The sequence below is a fragment of the Manis javanica genome, chromosome X (genome assembly GCF_040802235.1).
Source record: "Manis javanica isolate MJ-LG chromosome X, MJ_LKY, whole genome shotgun sequence".
Lineage (NCBI taxonomy): Eukaryota > Metazoa > Chordata > Mammalia > Pholidota > Manidae > Manis > Manis javanica.
In genome coordinates, this window is record NC_133174.1 from 40,472,221 (window position 1) to 40,488,757 (window position 16,537).

Genomic DNA, 16,537 nt, shown 5'->3' on the forward strand with positions numbered 1-16,537 from the left:
TGGTTTCAGAAATGAGGGCAATCTTATGCAGGGACTGTTCCTTCTAACTTCTGCAGAATACAAACAATTAACCATCAGTTCACTTTTCTATATACCAGTAATTAACAATAAAAAATTGAAACTAAAAACCAGTACTACACAATAAAGTGGAAACAAGTCAACACCAAGTAAAATAGCATCAAAGGGAATAATTTGTCAGATGTGAAAGACCTGTCCACTGAAAACTAAAAATTAAATAAAATATTGTAACATTAAAGAATAAAGAAATAGAGATATACCTTATTTATGAGTCAGAAACCCAATATTGTTAAGATTTCAATTCCCCCTTATTGATCTATAGATTCAAACCAATCCCAGTAAAAAATCACAGCGGCTTTTTTTGTTGCTGAAATGGACTTTATTCTACAATTCATATGAAATGTAAAGGACCTAGAATAGCCAAAATAACTCTGAAAAAGAAAACAACTTTGAGATATAATTTACATTCCATATTTAAATTGTACAGTTCAATGACTTTTTTTTTGAGAGGGCATCTCTCATATTTATTGATCAAATGGTTGTTAACAACAATAAAATTCTGTATAGGGGGGTCAATGCTCAATGCACAATCATTAATCCATCTCAAGCCTAATTCTCATCAATGACTTTTTTTTTAAACTAAAGTTTATTCTTAAATGTACAACAGGCTCCAAGACAACACTTCATTCTAGCTCTAGGTGGCATCAGGTGTTACAGCAGGGAATACAGATGTTAAAACAGGATTGGAATCAAGGATCACCTTAATGACCTTTATTAAATTTACCTAGTTGTGCAACCATCATGACAATCAAGTTCTAGAACATTTATATCACCCCAATAAGATCCCTTGTACTAATTTACAGTTAATAACTGTCCCCCTTTTCACCCTTGGACAGCCACTAATCTATAGGTCTCTTATTTGCTTTTTATGGACATTTCACATAAATATAATACACAAATACAATATTTGATCTTTTGTGTCTCACTTCACTCGCTTAGCATTATATTTTTGAGGTTCATCCATGTTGTAGTTTTTATTAGTACTTGTACTTTTTTATTGCTGAATACATTGTGTATCCATTCACCAAGTTGATGGACATTTGGATTGTCTCTACTTTCTGCCTCGTATGAATAATGCTGTTATGAATATTCAAGTGCAAGTGTTTGTGTGAATACGTTATATATCTTTTAGGTAGATACTAGGAGTGACATTGCTCGGTCCTATGGTAAATCTATGGTAAACTTTTTAAGAAACTGCCAAAGTTTTCCATAGTGGCTATATCATTTTGAAGTATTCACACCAGGAATGTGTGGAAGTTCCTAATTCTCTATATCCTTGCCAACATTTATTAGAATCGTTTTGTCTTTTTTATTGAAGTATCATTGATATATAATTGTCTTTTTATTGTAGTCATTTTAGTGCATGTAAAGTGGCATTTCACTGTGGTTTTAATAAGAGTTTCCCTAATGACTGATGATATTGGGCATCTCTTTGATTTGTGTATCTTTTGTGAAATGTCTCTTCACATCTTTTGCCCATTTTAAACTGGGTTGTTTGTGTAGGAGAGTCAAGGGGAAGGCAGTATAGCAAAGAGAAGACAATGACTATACCATCTTACTACGCTGATGGACAGTGAGTGCATTGGGGTTGGCGGGGGGGACTTGGTAATATGGGTGAATGTTGTAAGCACAATGTTGCTCATGTGAAACCTTCATAAGATTGTATATCAATGACACCTTAATAAAATAAAATAAAATAAACTGGGTTGTTTGCTTTCTTTTTATTGAGTTGTAAGAATTCTTTATATTTATTCTGGATGTAAGTCCTTTATCAGATACATGATTTACAAGTGTTTTTTCCCAGTCTCTGTTTTGTGTTTTCATTTTCTTAATGGTGTCTTTTGAAGCACAAACCTTTTTTTGGCTTTTGGTTTGATGAAGTCCAATTTATCATTTTTTCTTTATGGGTCATGCTCTTGGTATCCTAAGAATTCCTTGCCTACTATGAGGTCACAGAAATTTTCTCGTATGTCTTCTATTAAAACTTATATAGTTTTAGCTTCTGTGTCTCTGATCCATTTGAGTTAATTTTTAGTGTGGTGTGAAGTAAAATTTAATCTTTTTGTGTATGGACATTCAGTTATCCCTGCCAAATGTTGAAAATACTTTTCTTTCCCCCATTGTATTACCTTCACACTTTTGTACAAGATATTCACCATAAATATGAGGGTTTATTCCTGGACTTTGTTCTATTCTACTGTCCCCATGCCAGTACCATACTGTCTTAATTATTGTGGCTTTATAGTAACTTTGAAATTGGAAGATAAATGTCCTCCCACTTTGTTCTTTGGCAAATTCCTTTTTGCTATTCTTGATCCTTTCTATTTCTGTGTAAATTTTAGAGCTAGTTTATCAATTTTGGGGGAAGAAAGACTGCTGGAAGTTTAGTAAAGTTGAGTTGAATCTGTAGATGATATGATTTTTCTTCTTTAGCCTGTTAATATGGTAGATTATACTGGTTTTTGAATGTTGAAGCAGTCTTGCATCACTGGAAGAAACCCCACTTGGTCATGATGTATAATCATTTTATGTTACTAGGTTCAATTTGCTAATATTTTGTTGAAGATTTTTATGTCTATATTCATGAGGAATATTGGTCTGTAGTTTTCTTTTCTTGTGATGTGTTTGTATGGCTTAAGGATCAGGGTAATACTGGCCTCACAGAGTTTGGGAATGTTCCTCTTCTGTTTTTTTATAATGATTATAATATTTGTTCATATTATTTCTCCTGTAAATATTAAATGCAATTGACCAGTTAAACCATCTGGCTTTGGGGTTTTTTTGTGTGTGGGAAGATTTAAACTTACTAAATGCTTACTATGGCTGGTGGGATGTAAAATGGTACAGCCACATGAAGACCATGCTTGGGTCTCAGATCTCATATATCAGTAAACCACCTTGTGGAGACACTATGGTGGGATTGGAGGACAAAGAAATAAAAATTAAAACCACACCAAGATATAACTGTATACCCACCATAGGGGCTAAAGTGAAAAAGGTGGAAATTACCAAGTTGGCAAGGATGTGGAGCAACCACAACTCATGTGCTGTGCTGATGGGAGTGCATGCTGGTATAGCCACTTTAGAAAACTAGTTTAAAAACTAAAGCTGAGCATATGGATACTCTATGACCTGGCAGTTCAACTCCTAGAGATAGACCTAACAGAAATGCATAAATATGTTCATCAATAGACAGGTACTGAAATATTTAAAGTAGTACTATTCCTAATAGCCCCAAGCTGCAAACAACCCAAATGTCCATCAACAGTAGAATGGATAAATATATTGCAGCATATTCACACAATGGAATGTAACATGACAGTGAGAATGAATTACCTGCCACTACATTCAACAATATGGGTGAATCTCACATATATATGAGTGAAAGACACTAATGAGTATATTACTAAAATATGAAATTGTTTGACTGAACTATAATAGCAGATAGACAAAACTAATCTATGCTGTTAGAAGTCAGGATAGTGTTCACCTTGGGTTCAGGGAAGGGCCTAGAAAGGGGTACAGGGAGTGCTTCTGGGGTGTTAGTCATCTTCTGTTTCTTGACCTGAGTATGCAGTTTGTGAGAATTCATTGACCTGTATGCTTATGATATGTGCATTTTCTCTATGTATTATACTTTAATAAAAAGGTTTGAAAATAAAATTGAATGGTAGAAAGAATGCCCCTTTTCTTAAGAGTGTTTAACGGAAAATGAGAAAGTGTATATCAGTGTTCAACAAAAGACCAGTGCTCTTTCTAGAGAAGTCTTCCAGTTATTCAACTATAATAAAGTCATTTTTTAGCTACGTAACTAAATACAGTGTAACTTTAAAACTTCACAGCAATCTAAACAAAACTACTCAATGTGTGTGTAGAAAATTATATCTTAACCAAACTGGGAGAAAAACAGAATTGAAACTTTTTGTATTGAAACCCAATTTCTCAACCATTCTTTTTCAACCGGGAATCCCAAAGAGACCAGAAGCTCCAGTGCACAAGGCTAGAGGTCCAGAGTGCTGTGGCTCAGTTCCACTGTCTTGGGTTACTCAAGCTATGGGATGCAGATTATATAAATGATAGCTGTTGGGGCATAGGTTAGAAGGTATGCAGGTATGCATACTTTTTGGGTGTGATTCACCTGCTGCCACAGCATGAAATTAATAAGGGAGCAATTGCCACCTTTAGGTATCTGTAACATTTAATAACTATATTCCTGTAATGCAGGCTAGAGCTATGCCTAATTTGCAGATGCATAGTCAGACTTTAAGTTTAAAAATTAAATTTTTACCATGGTGACTTCTCAAAGGGAAGAGAAAGAATGTTCCTCATGGTAATCCTTTCTGTGCCTTAAATGTCAATGATCACAAAGACTTCTAGCTTCTACTCACAGATCTGCATTCCCAAATAGCTTTTTGGCTCGACTTCAGTGCCTTGCATGTGTTTGGACAATGAAAACTCTTCTCCCCACTCTAGTGATTTGAAAATATTTTGCCCAATATTTAGTACTTTTACATCATCTCAGGGTATGAAGAACTAATAAGAGCTGAATTTATAAAGTTCTTTATCCAAAAAGTGAAACATAAGAGATAAGTTACCTACTGAGGTCTCTCTTTCTACCATTTGCAGGAGTTTGAGAGTCTCTTTATGAGTCTTGAAATCAAATAGTACTATTGCTCAAATGCTTTATCAAAGTGCCTCTCTACACATATAATTGCATATCAGCTGTGGTGATGCAGGTACTTTTATTTCCAACAACTGAGGGATACTTAGCTTTTTTTGCTTTCTGTTCACTTACGCTGTAGTCTGTCTTACCTACTTCCCTCTGAACAATGATCATAGCATCAGGCACTCCTCTTCCCCATTTGGACACATCTGATTTATACCCAGTTGTCAATTCCCCCTGAAGGCTTTTTCAGTCATTGGCCTTATAGAGTTTTTCTCCACTATGAGTTTTCTGATGTTTAATGAGATTTGATCAGTCAGTGAAGGCCTTCTGACATTCTGTACAAGCATAGGGTTTATTGCCTGTATGAGTTATCTGATGCATACTTAGTGTTGCTTTCTGGATAAAAGCTTTCCCACATTTACTGAATTCATAGTGTCTCTCTCCAGTATGTGATTTCTGATGCATAGTGAGGCGTGACTTCCATGTGAAAGTTTTTCCACAATCATTGCATTTATAGGGTTTCTCTCTAGTATGTATTTTCTGGTGTGTTATGAGATTTGACCTGTCAGTGAAGGCCTTCCCACATTCAGCACATACATTAGGTTTCTCACCTGTGTGAATTTTCTGATGTACATGGAGTTGTGACTTCTTAGTGAAGCATTTTCCACAGTCACTGCATTCATAAGGCTTCTCTCCGGTGTGAATTCTATAATGTGCAATGAAGTGTGATTTCTGGATGAAGGCCTTTCCACATTCAGGACAAATGTAGGGCTTCTCTCCTGTATGGATTCTCTGATGCACGCTTAGTGTTGATTTCTGGATAAAGGCTTTCCCACATTCATTGCATTCATAGTGTCTCTCTCCAATATGGGATTTCTGATGTATTTTGAGGCGTGACTTCCATATGAAGGCTTTTCCACAGCCATTGCATTTATAGGGCTTTTCTCCAGTATGAGTTTTCTGGTGTTTAATGAGATTTGACTGATCACTGAAAGCCTTCCCACATTCAGCACACATATAGGGTTTCTCTCCAGTATGAGTTTTCTGATGTGTAGTGAGATTTGTCCTATGAGTGAAGACCTTTCCACATTCTGTACATATATAGGGTTTTTCTCCTGTGTGAATTCTTTGATGCACATGGAGTTGCGACTTCTTAGTGAATGATTTCCCACAGTCACTGCATTCATAAGGCTTTTCTCCAGTATGAATTCTCTGATGTGTATTGAAATGTGATTTCTGGATGAAGGCCTTTCCACATTCGGTACATACATAGGGTTTCTCTCCTGTGTGAATTCGTTGATGCATCCTGAGTGCTGATTTTCTGGTGAAGGCTTTGCCACACTCACTGCATGCATAGTGTTTCTCTCCAGTGTGAGTTTTCTGATGTATAATGAGGTCTGAATTCTGGGAGAAGCCTCTTCCACATTCACTGCACTCATAAGGTTTTTCTCCTGTATGAATTCTCATATGTCTAAAGAGATACGATCTGTGGAAAAAGGCTTTTCCACATTCACTGCATTTATAGGGTTTCAGCCCAGTATGAATTTTCTGATGTGTAATGAGGTTTGACTTGAGAGTAAAGGCCTTCCCACACTGAGTACATATATAGGGTTTCTCTCCTGTATAAACATTCTGAGGTACATCAATTTGTGGCTTCTGAGTGGGGACTGTCTCACTTTTGTTGCATTCATAGGATTTTTCTCCAACATGAGTTCTCTGATGATCAAAGAGATGTGACTTCTGGGTAAAGCTCTTTACACATTCAGTACATACATAAAGTTTCTCTCCAGTATGTATTTTCTGATGGTGGATGAGAACTTGTTTCTTGCCAAGATGCTTTTCACATTTATTATGTTCACAGGAGTTTGTCCCTGTATTAGCATTCTCATTCTTAGTAGAGGAAGAGTTATGGGAAAAATTGTTATTTCCAAAAATCTTATCAAGGTTCTTTGTTGCATTGCTTTTATTATGATTATGTAAGTTTAAAGTATGCTTCAAACTCTTTCCAAATGTGTCACAGTTATGGAGTCTTTTAATTGAAGGAACAAGCTTGGTACTCACAGGTATTATTTTTTCAATATTTTTACATTCATAGCTCCTCTCCTTAACCAATACTTTCACATGACTTACAAGGTTATTTTTGTTTTCCTGACATCTCTCCAGATGGTCATTATCTTGCCACAATTCTTCTAAAATGGAACATAATGAATCGTCTCCTATGGATTGACCAAATTTCTCACAATGGAATAAAACTTCTCCAGAAATTATCTGTTCTGGGGTTTTCCCAACATCCTCATCTATAAAGTAAAAGAAAAAAATGACAATCACTCAAAGGACACTTAGCAGAGGACAAAAGGTACATGTAGTTCAGACAGGATGAACACAAAGAAGTGGAAGAGTCTGACAATAATGAAAATAGTAATAATGTAGTAATACAAAATCTCCTAAAACACTTACTGTATACAAAACAATTAATCTCTTTATGATGCACTGGGCACTGTTCCAAGTGCTTTACACATAATAGGCAATTTAATTCTAACTAAACCCTAAGAAGTAGCTAGCAATATCCAGTGTGTTTCACAGATGAGAAAACAGAAGCAGAGAGAAGTTATGTAACTTGCTGAAGATCAAATAGCTAGATAAGTGAGAGAGATGGGATTTGAACCATGGGAATTCATATCCACTTTGTAGAAGGTCTGGATAGTGAGTAATCAGAAAAAGAAACTGAAGTTTGTTATGGGAAAGGCTGGTATGGAAGAAATATTTCAGATTGTATGTTCTTATTACACACCAGCTCTAAAACCTTGCTAATTGGTCTGCTTCTTCTTGTTTTTCCCTCTGAAGCATCATGAGCATCAACATTAAACTTGTGTGCCTCAAACACCAATTCTTCTATAACTATAGGAAAAACTTGTTGCAACATCAGCCACCCTGACATAGACAAATGATGAAGAGTTATCTGTATTCCAACTCTATAGCCAGCTGCAGGTTTTCCTTGGTCCCAGAAATATATGCTTTCAACAGCTGTCAAATAGAAGGAAAGCCACTATGGAAGAAACTATAAGCCATTTGCCTCTTCTTTTATAGTAACAGAACATAGTTTGGCATTACATTTATCAGCCTCACTTTATTCTCATCAGAGGAGTATGAGCAGACGTGATATGTGCGACTTCTAGACCAGGCCTTAAGGCAGTGGACAAATTTGCTTTATTCCCCTTCCTCTCTCATTAGACTTAACAATGACCCAATATTAACAATGCAGCTGACAACAGTGCCCTAGGAGATGGCAGAGGAATGACTTGGAACTTGGTCCCTGGTGACCTGTCAGGATCAGAGGTGACTTGGTGAATGGATCCATTCACCTCAGAATTCTGGTATAAGAAAGGATGTACTTATGTTTGTTGTTTTGTTCCTCTGTGCACATTCAAAATGCACTGTTCTTAGACTAGAGAGCCCTGATATAAACCCAACCATATATGGTCAATTAATATATGATAAAGGAGCCATGGACATACAATGGGGAATTGGCAGCCTCTTCAACAGCTGGTGTTGGCAAAACTGGACAGCTACATGCAAGAGAATGAAACTGGATTACTGTTGAACCCCATACACAAAAGTAAACTCAAAATGGATCAAAGACCTGAATGTAAGTCTTGAAACCATAAAACTTGTAGAAGAAAACATAGGCAAAAATCTCCTGAATATAAACATGAACAACTTCTTCCTGAACACATCTCCTCGAGCAAGGGAAACAAAAGCAAAAATGAACTCACGGGACTACAACAAACTAAAAAGTTTCTGTATGGCAAAGGACACCATCAGCACAACAAAAAGGCATCCTACAGTATGGGAGAATATATTTGTAAATGACATATCTGACAAGGGGTTAACATCCAAAACATATAAAGAACTTACACGCCTCAACACCCAAAAAGCAAATAATCCGATCAGAAAATGGGCAGAGGATATGAAGAGACAGTTCTCCAAAGAAGAAATTCAGATGGCCAATGGGCACATGAAAAGATGCTCCATGTCACTAATCATCAGGGAAATGCAAATTAAAACCACAATGAGATATCACCTCACACCAGTAAGGATTACCAGCATCGAAAAGACTAAGAACAACAAATGTTGGCGAGGATGCGGAGAAAGGGGAACCCTCCTACACTGCTGGTGGGAATGTAAGCTAGTTCAACCATTGTGGGAAGCAGTATGGAGGTTCCTCAAAAAACTAAAAATAGAAATACCATTTGACCTGGGAATCCCACTCCTTGGAATTTACCCAAATTATACAAGTTCTCAGATTCAAAAAGACATATGCACCCCTATGTTTATCACAGCACTTTTTACAATAGTCAAGATATGGAAGCAACCTAAGTGTCCATCAGTAGATGAATGGATAAAGAAGATGTGGTACATATACACAATGGAACACTATTCAACCATAAGAAAGAAACAAATCCTACCATTTGCAACAACATGGATGGAGTTGGAGGACATTATGCTCAGTGAAATAAGCCAGGCAGAGAAAGACAAGTATCAAGTGATTTCCCTCATTTGTGGAGTATAACAATGAAGCAAAACTGAAGGAACAAAACAGCAGCAGATGCACAGACTCCAAGAAGGGACTAGTGGTTACCAAAGGGGTGGGGTGTGGGAGGGTGGGTGGGGAGGGACGGAGAAGGGGATTGAGGGGTATTGTTTAGTACACATGGTGTGGGGGATTACGGGGAAAACAGTGTAGCACAGAGAAGGCAAATAGTGAATCTGTAGCATATTACTACACTGATGGACAGTGACTACATTGGGGTATGGGTGGGGACTTGATAATATGGGTAAATGTAGTAACCAGATTGTTTTTTCATGTGAAACCTTCATAAGAGTGTACATCAATAATACCTTAATAAAAATTTTTAAAAAATAAAGAAAGTAAAGAGATGGAACATATAAGAAAGAATAAGAATGAGACACTTAGGCTCATGTCATAATATTATCTAGAAGTAGAGCCTGTTCTTGGTGGAAATCTCTGATGCAATTTTTTTCTTATATTATTTTTATTGCATGCTGTCTATAGAACATCTGTATAGTTACATAATTATTACATAGTTATCTGATGTTTATTGGTACTTGTGCCCTGAATACCCATTATATTCAGTTTTAAAGGAAAGTATTGTAAAATAATCTTTACTTTTTAACTTTTTAGAAGAAAAAAGTGATTTACTTTAAAGGAATTCTTTAGGACCCAACTGTTACCTGAAGCTGACGTATGCCTTTTGAGGCTTCCCGATAGGCCAAACACTCATAAAATGATCCCTCATATGGTCTGGATCAGGTTTATCCTATAACCTGCATTCTGACGTTTCCATATCAGTATTCTGTAAGCTGTGTTAGAAACAGCATCTCTAATTGAATTTATATATTTATTGGTAACCCTATAAGGGATGTGTTTAAAATAGCTCCTTCAGATTAAAAAAAAATCCATATGGTTGCAACTATTCTAAGGAAAGCAAATGTAGTCAAAAGCACCTTTATAAGTTACATAGCTGTTCTATTATAATTATTCTGTAAAAACTGGTATATATAGTAGGGTGTCATCTCTCCTACAATTGTTTTTCCAACTTATATAAAAACAGTGAAAATTGATATTTGTAATAATGACCTTGAGGTAATTTTGAAGAATAAAATTAAAACATATTAATTTTGGTTTTAGTGCTCCGCGTATTTTGCTGTATAGGATAATTCTCTTAAAATTGGTAACCCAGCATGTTACTATTAATGCCGAAGCACTTAATACTCAGACCACATTCTATGCCAGAGATTGTACTGCACATTTGTAGTAATTCTTGAGGTGCTGGCAATAAGGATATTATGTTTTGTTTTGTTTTGTTTTGTTTTTGTTATTTTTTTGTGAGGGCATCTCTCATATTTATTGATCAAATGGTTGTTAACCACAATAAAATTCTGTATAGAGGGGTCAATGCTCAATGCACAATCATTAATCCACCCCAAGCCTAATTTTCATCAGTCTCCAATCTTCTGAAACATAACAAACAAGTTCTTACATGGTGAACGAATTCTTACATAGTGAATAAGTTCTTACATGGTGAACAGTACAAGGGCATTCATCACAGAAACTTTTGGTTCTGATCATGCATTATGAACTATAAACAATCAGGTCAAATATGAATATTTGTTTGATTTTTATACTTGATTTATATGTGGATCCCACATTTCTCCCTTTATTATTATTATTATTTTTATTTTTCATAAACTGCTGAAGTGGTAGGTAGATGCAAGATAAAGGTAGAAAACATAGTTTATTGTTGTAAGAGAGCAATTGTAGATGATCAGGTGTGTGCCTGTAGACTATGTGCTAATCCGAGCTAGACAAGGGCAATAAAACATCCATAGATGCAGAAGCTTTCTCTCAACAAGGGGTGGAGGTGAGGTTCTAAGCTTCACCACTGTTGTTCCCTGATTTCTCACCTGATGGCCCCCCTGCGACTGTGCCTGTCTTAGGTTGTTCCTCCCTTGAGGAATCTTACCCGTCTCTGGCTAACCAGTCATCTTCCGGGGCCATACAGGGAGATGTAAAGTTGGTAAGTGAGAGAGAAGCCATATTGTTTGAAAAGTTTAGCTTCTTACTTCTTTGCAGATTTATGCCCTGTGGCTTCTATGCCCAGCACTTGTCTCGAGGTATCTTTACCACCTGGAGGAATTATGATACTCGGTAAATTCGATATGAGGCACGAATTCTATTTAAGAGTTGTAATTAGGAAGGAAGAAGAAAAGCTATAGAGGTAGCATATGGGAGAAAACATGGGAGGATTGATTATTTCGTTGACATACCTTCTTGTAGAGTACCTTAAGCATGTATAGGTTTTAACTACCAACTAACTTGCGCTCACATATTAACATAATAGGAATACGGTGACATAAACAAAGCAAATCTATAATTACCAGCCATCTCCAGTGAAACCAACAAAACCAGTTAGGCACCTTAGGCATTTGTGAAAACTTATCTATAGTATGGTGAATATTGTCCAACTGAACTTGAACAGTCTGAGAGAAATCAGACAAATTAAAACAACCCATTCCTGGGGACTGTTCACATCCCATATGTTCTTTTAACAGTAAATAGTCTGTAGTTGTAAGATTTTGGAGCGCTACAATTTGCACTTCTCCTAATTCTTGGTTGAGTTCCAACAGTTTAGATCCAGTCAAATTTGTTGTTTTGCTGTATGCACAGGCCGGCTTAGATATCTCCTTCTTCATTCCCATGGCAAGTCCAGGAACTGGTGAGATGAGTGCATCTACACCTGTAGCAGTGCATGGATCTTTGTTGGGGTTTTTTGATGGTCATCTTCTGGCATGAGTCTTCCCGAGAGTGCTGATGTTGGAAGTTATTTTTCATATCATATCTTAGTTCATTTTCAGGGTAGCCAAATTAGGCTTTGATCCTCTGTATAAACACAAACAGACCCTTTGCCTACACTTTTATATGCCCTTTATATCACTGTGTAGAACTCATTGGAGGTCACCACACAGGAACTGCTTTTTTTTATCATTAATCTACACTTACATGATGAATATTTTGTTTATTAGGCTCTCCCCTATACCAGGCCCCCCTATATACCCCTTTACAGTCACTGTCCATCAGCGTAGCAAAATGTTGTAGAATCACTACTTGTCTTCTCTGTGTTATAAAGCCCTCCCCTTTCTCCCACCCCCCCATGCATGCTAATCTTAATACCCCCCTTTTTCTCCCGCTCCCTTATCCCTCCCTACCCACCCATCCTCCCCAGTCCCTTTCCCTTTGGTACCTGTTAGTCCATTCTTGAGTTCTGTGATTCTGCTGCTATTTTGTTCCTTCAGTTTTTCCTTTGTTCTTATACTCCACAGATGAGTGAAATCATTTGGTATTTCTCTTTCTCTGCTTGGTTTGTTTCACTGAGCATAATACCCTCCAGCTCCGTCCATGTTGCTGCAAATGGTTGGATTTGCCCTTTTCTTATGGCTGAGTAGTATTCCATTGTGTATATGTACCACATCTTCTTTATCCATTCATCTATCAATGGACATTTAGGTTGCTTCCAATTCTTGGCTATTGTAAATAGTGCTGCGATAAACATAGGGGTGCATTGGTCTTTCTCATACTTGATTGCTGCATTCTTAGGGTAAATTCCTAGGAGTGCAATTCCTGGGTCAAATGGTAAGTCTATTTTGAGCATTTTGATGTACCTCCATACTGCTTTCCACAAGGGTTGAACTAATTTCCATTCCCACCAGCAGTGTAGGAGGGTTCCCCTTTCTCCACAGCCTCACCAACATTTGTTGTTGTTTGTCCTTTGGATGGCAGCTATCCTTACTGGTGTGAGGTGATACCTCATTGTAGTTTTAATTTGCATTGCTCTGATAATTAGCGATGTGGAGCATCTTTTCATGTGTCTCTTGGCCATCTGTATTTCTTTTTTGGAGAACCGTCTGTTCAGTTCCTCTGCCCATTTTTTAATTGGGTTATTTGTTTTTTGTCTGTTGAGGCGTGTGAGCTCTTTATACATTCTGGACATCAAGCCTTTATCAGATGTGTCATTTTCAAATATATTTTCCCATACTGTAGGGTTCCTTTTTGTTCTATTGATGGTGTCTTTTGCTGTGCAGAAGTTTTTCAGCTTAGTATAGTCCCACTTGTTCATTTTTACTGTTGTTTTCCTTGCCCGGGGAGATATGTTCAAGAAGAGGTCACTCATGTTTATGTCTAAGAGGTTTTTGCCTATGTTTTTTTCCAAGAGTTTAATGGTTTCATGACTTACATTCAGGTCTTTGATCCATTTTGAGTTTACCTTTGTATATGGGGTGAGACAATGGTCCAGTTTCATTCTCCTACATGTAGCTGTCCAGTTTTGCCAGCACCATCTGTTGAAGAGACTGTCATTTTGCCATTGTATGTCCATGGCTCCTTTATCAAATATTAATTGATCATATATGTCTGGGTTAATTTCTGGAGTCTCTAATCTGTTCCAATGGTCTGTGGCTCTGTTCTTGTGCCAGTACCAAATTGTCTTGATTACTATGGCTTTGTAGTAGAGCTTGAAGTTGGGGAGTGAGATCCCCCCTACTTTATTCTTCTTTCTCAGGATTACTTTGGCTATTTGGGGTCTTTGGTGGTTCCATATGAATTTTTGAATTATTTGTTCCAATTCATTGAAGAATGTTGCTGGTAATTTGAGAGGGATTGCATCAAATCTGTATATTGCTTTGGGCAGGATGGCCGTTTTGACGATATTAATTCTTCCTAGCCATGAGCATGGGATGCGTTTCCATTTATTAGTGTCCCCTTTAATTTCTCTTAAGAGTGACTTGTAGTTTTCAGAGTATAAGTCTTTCACTTCTTAGGTTAGGTTTATTCCTAGGTATTTTTTTTTGGATGCAATTGTGAATGGAGTTGTTTTCCTGATTTCTCTGTCTGTTGGTTCATTGTTAGTGTATAGGAAAGCCACAGATTTCTGTGTGTTGATTTTGTATCCTGCAACTTTGCTGTATTCCGATATCAGTTCTAGTAGTTTTGGGGTGGAGTCTTTAGGGTTTTTTATGTACAGTATCATGTCATCTGCAAATAGTGACAGTTTAACTTCTTCTTTACCAATCTGGATTCCTTGTATTTCTTTGTTTTGTCTGATTGCCGTGGCTAGGACCTCCAGTACTATGTTAAATAACAGTGGGGAGAGTGGGCATCCCTGTGTAGTTCCTGATCTCAGAGGAAAAGCTTTCAGCTTCTCGCTGTTCATTATAATGTTGGCTGTGGGTTTTTCATAGATGGCCTTTATTATGTTGAGGTACTTGCCCTCTATTCCCATTTTGCTGAGAGTTTTTATCATGAATGGATGTTGAAGTTTGTCAAATGCTTTTTCAGCATCTATGGAGATGATCATGTGGTTTTTGTCTTTCTTTTTGTTGATGTGGTGGATGATGTTGATGGACTTTCGAATGTTGTGCCATCCTTGCATCCCTGGGATGAATTCCACTTGGTCATGGTGTACGATCCTTTTGATGTATTTTTCAATTCGGTTTGCTAATATTTTGTTGAGTATTTTTGCATCTATGTTCATCAGGGATATTGTTCTGTAGTTTTCTTTTTTGGTGGGGTCTTTGCCTGGTTTTGGTATTAGGGTGATGTTAGCTTCATAGAATGAGTTTGGGAGTATCCCCTCCTCTTCTAGTTTTTGGAAAACTTTAAGGAGAATGGGTATTATGTCTTCCCTGTATGTCTGATAAAATTCTGAGGTAAATCCATCTAGCCCGGGGGTTTTGTTCTTTGGTAGTTTTTTGATTACCGTTTTAATTTCGTTGCTAGTAATTGGTCTATTTAGATTTTCTGTTTCTTTCTGGGTGAGTCTTGGAAGGTTGTATTTTTCTAGGACGTTGTCCATTTCTCCTAGGTTTCCCAGCTTGTTAGCATATAGGTTTTCATAGTATTCTCTAATAATTCTTTGTATTTCTGTGGGGTCCGTCGTGATTTTTTCTTTCTCGTTTCTGATACTGTTGATTTGTGTTGACTCTCTTTTCCTCTTAATAAGTTTGGCTAGAGGCTTGTCTATTTTGTTTATTTTCTCGAAGAACCAGCTCTTGGTTTCATTGATTTTTACTATTGTTTTATTCTTCTCAATTTTATTTATTTCTTCTCTGATCTTTATTATTTCCCTCCTTCTGCTGACTTTAGGCCTCATTTGTTCTTCTTTTTCCAATTTCGATAATTGTGACATTAAACCTTTCATTTGGGATTGTTCTTCCTTTTTTAAATATGCTTGGATTGCTATATACTTTCCTCTTAAGACTGCTTTTGCTGTGTCCCACAGAAGTTGGGGCTTAGTGTTGTTGTTTTCATTTGTTTCCATATATTGCTGGATCTCCATTTTGATTTGGTCATTGATCCATTGATTATTTAAGAGCGTGTTGTTAAGCCTCCATGTGTTTGTGAGCCTTTCTGCTTTCTTCGTACAGTTTATTTCTAGTTTTATGCCTTTGTGGTCTGAAAAGTTGGTTGGTAGGATTTCAATCTTTTGGAATTTACTGAAGCTCTTTTTGTGGCCTAGTATGTGGTCTATTCTGGAGAATGTTCCATGTGCACTTGAGAAGAATGTGTATCCTGTTGCTTTTGGATGTAGAGTTCTGTAGATGTCTATTAGGTCCATCTGTTCTAGTGTGTTGTTCAGTGCCTCTGTGTCCTTACTTATTTTCTGTCTGGTGGATCTGTCCTCTGGAGTGAGTGGTGTGTTGAAGTCTCCCAAAATGAATGCACTGCATTCTATTTCCTCCTTTAGTTCTGTTAATATTTGTTTCAGGTATGTTGGTGCTCCTGTATTGGGTGCATATATATTTATAATGGTTATATCCTCTTGTTGGACTGAGCCCTTTATCATTATGTAATGTCCTTCTTTGTCTTTTGTTACTTTCTTTATTTTGAAGTCTGTTTTGTCTGATACCAGAATTGTAACACCTGCTTTCTTCTCTTTGTTGTTTGCCTGAAATATCTTTTTCCATCCCTTGACGTTAAGTCTGTGCATGTCTTTGGGTTTGAGGTGAGTCTCTTGTAAGCAGCATATGGATGGATCTTGCTTTTTTATCCATTCTATTACTCTGTGTCTTTTGATTGGTGCATTCAGTCTATTTACATTTAGGGTGATTATTGAAAGGTATGAACTTATTGCCATTGCAGGCTTTAAGTTTGTGGTTACCAAAGGTTCAGGGTTCACTTCTTTACTATCGTACTGTCTAACTTAACTCGCTTGTTGA

At 37.0% G+C, this 16,537-nt stretch overlaps 1 protein-coding gene across 1 annotated transcript in view; it reads right to left on the reverse strand.

The window, feature by feature from the left end:
* Nucleotides 1-541: 541 nt before the first annotated feature.
* The window catches only part of ZNF41 (zinc finger protein 41), a 108,012-nt gene continuing 92,016 nt past the window's right edge, over nt 542-16,537 (reverse strand). Inside the window, exon 6 of the mRNA XM_036996358.2 lies at nt 542-7,041. Coding sequence (XP_036852253.1) covers nt 5,054-7,041 — 1,988 coding nt within the window. The 3' untranslated portion in view covers nt 542-5,053. The remainder of the gene's footprint in view (nt 7,042-16,537) is intronic.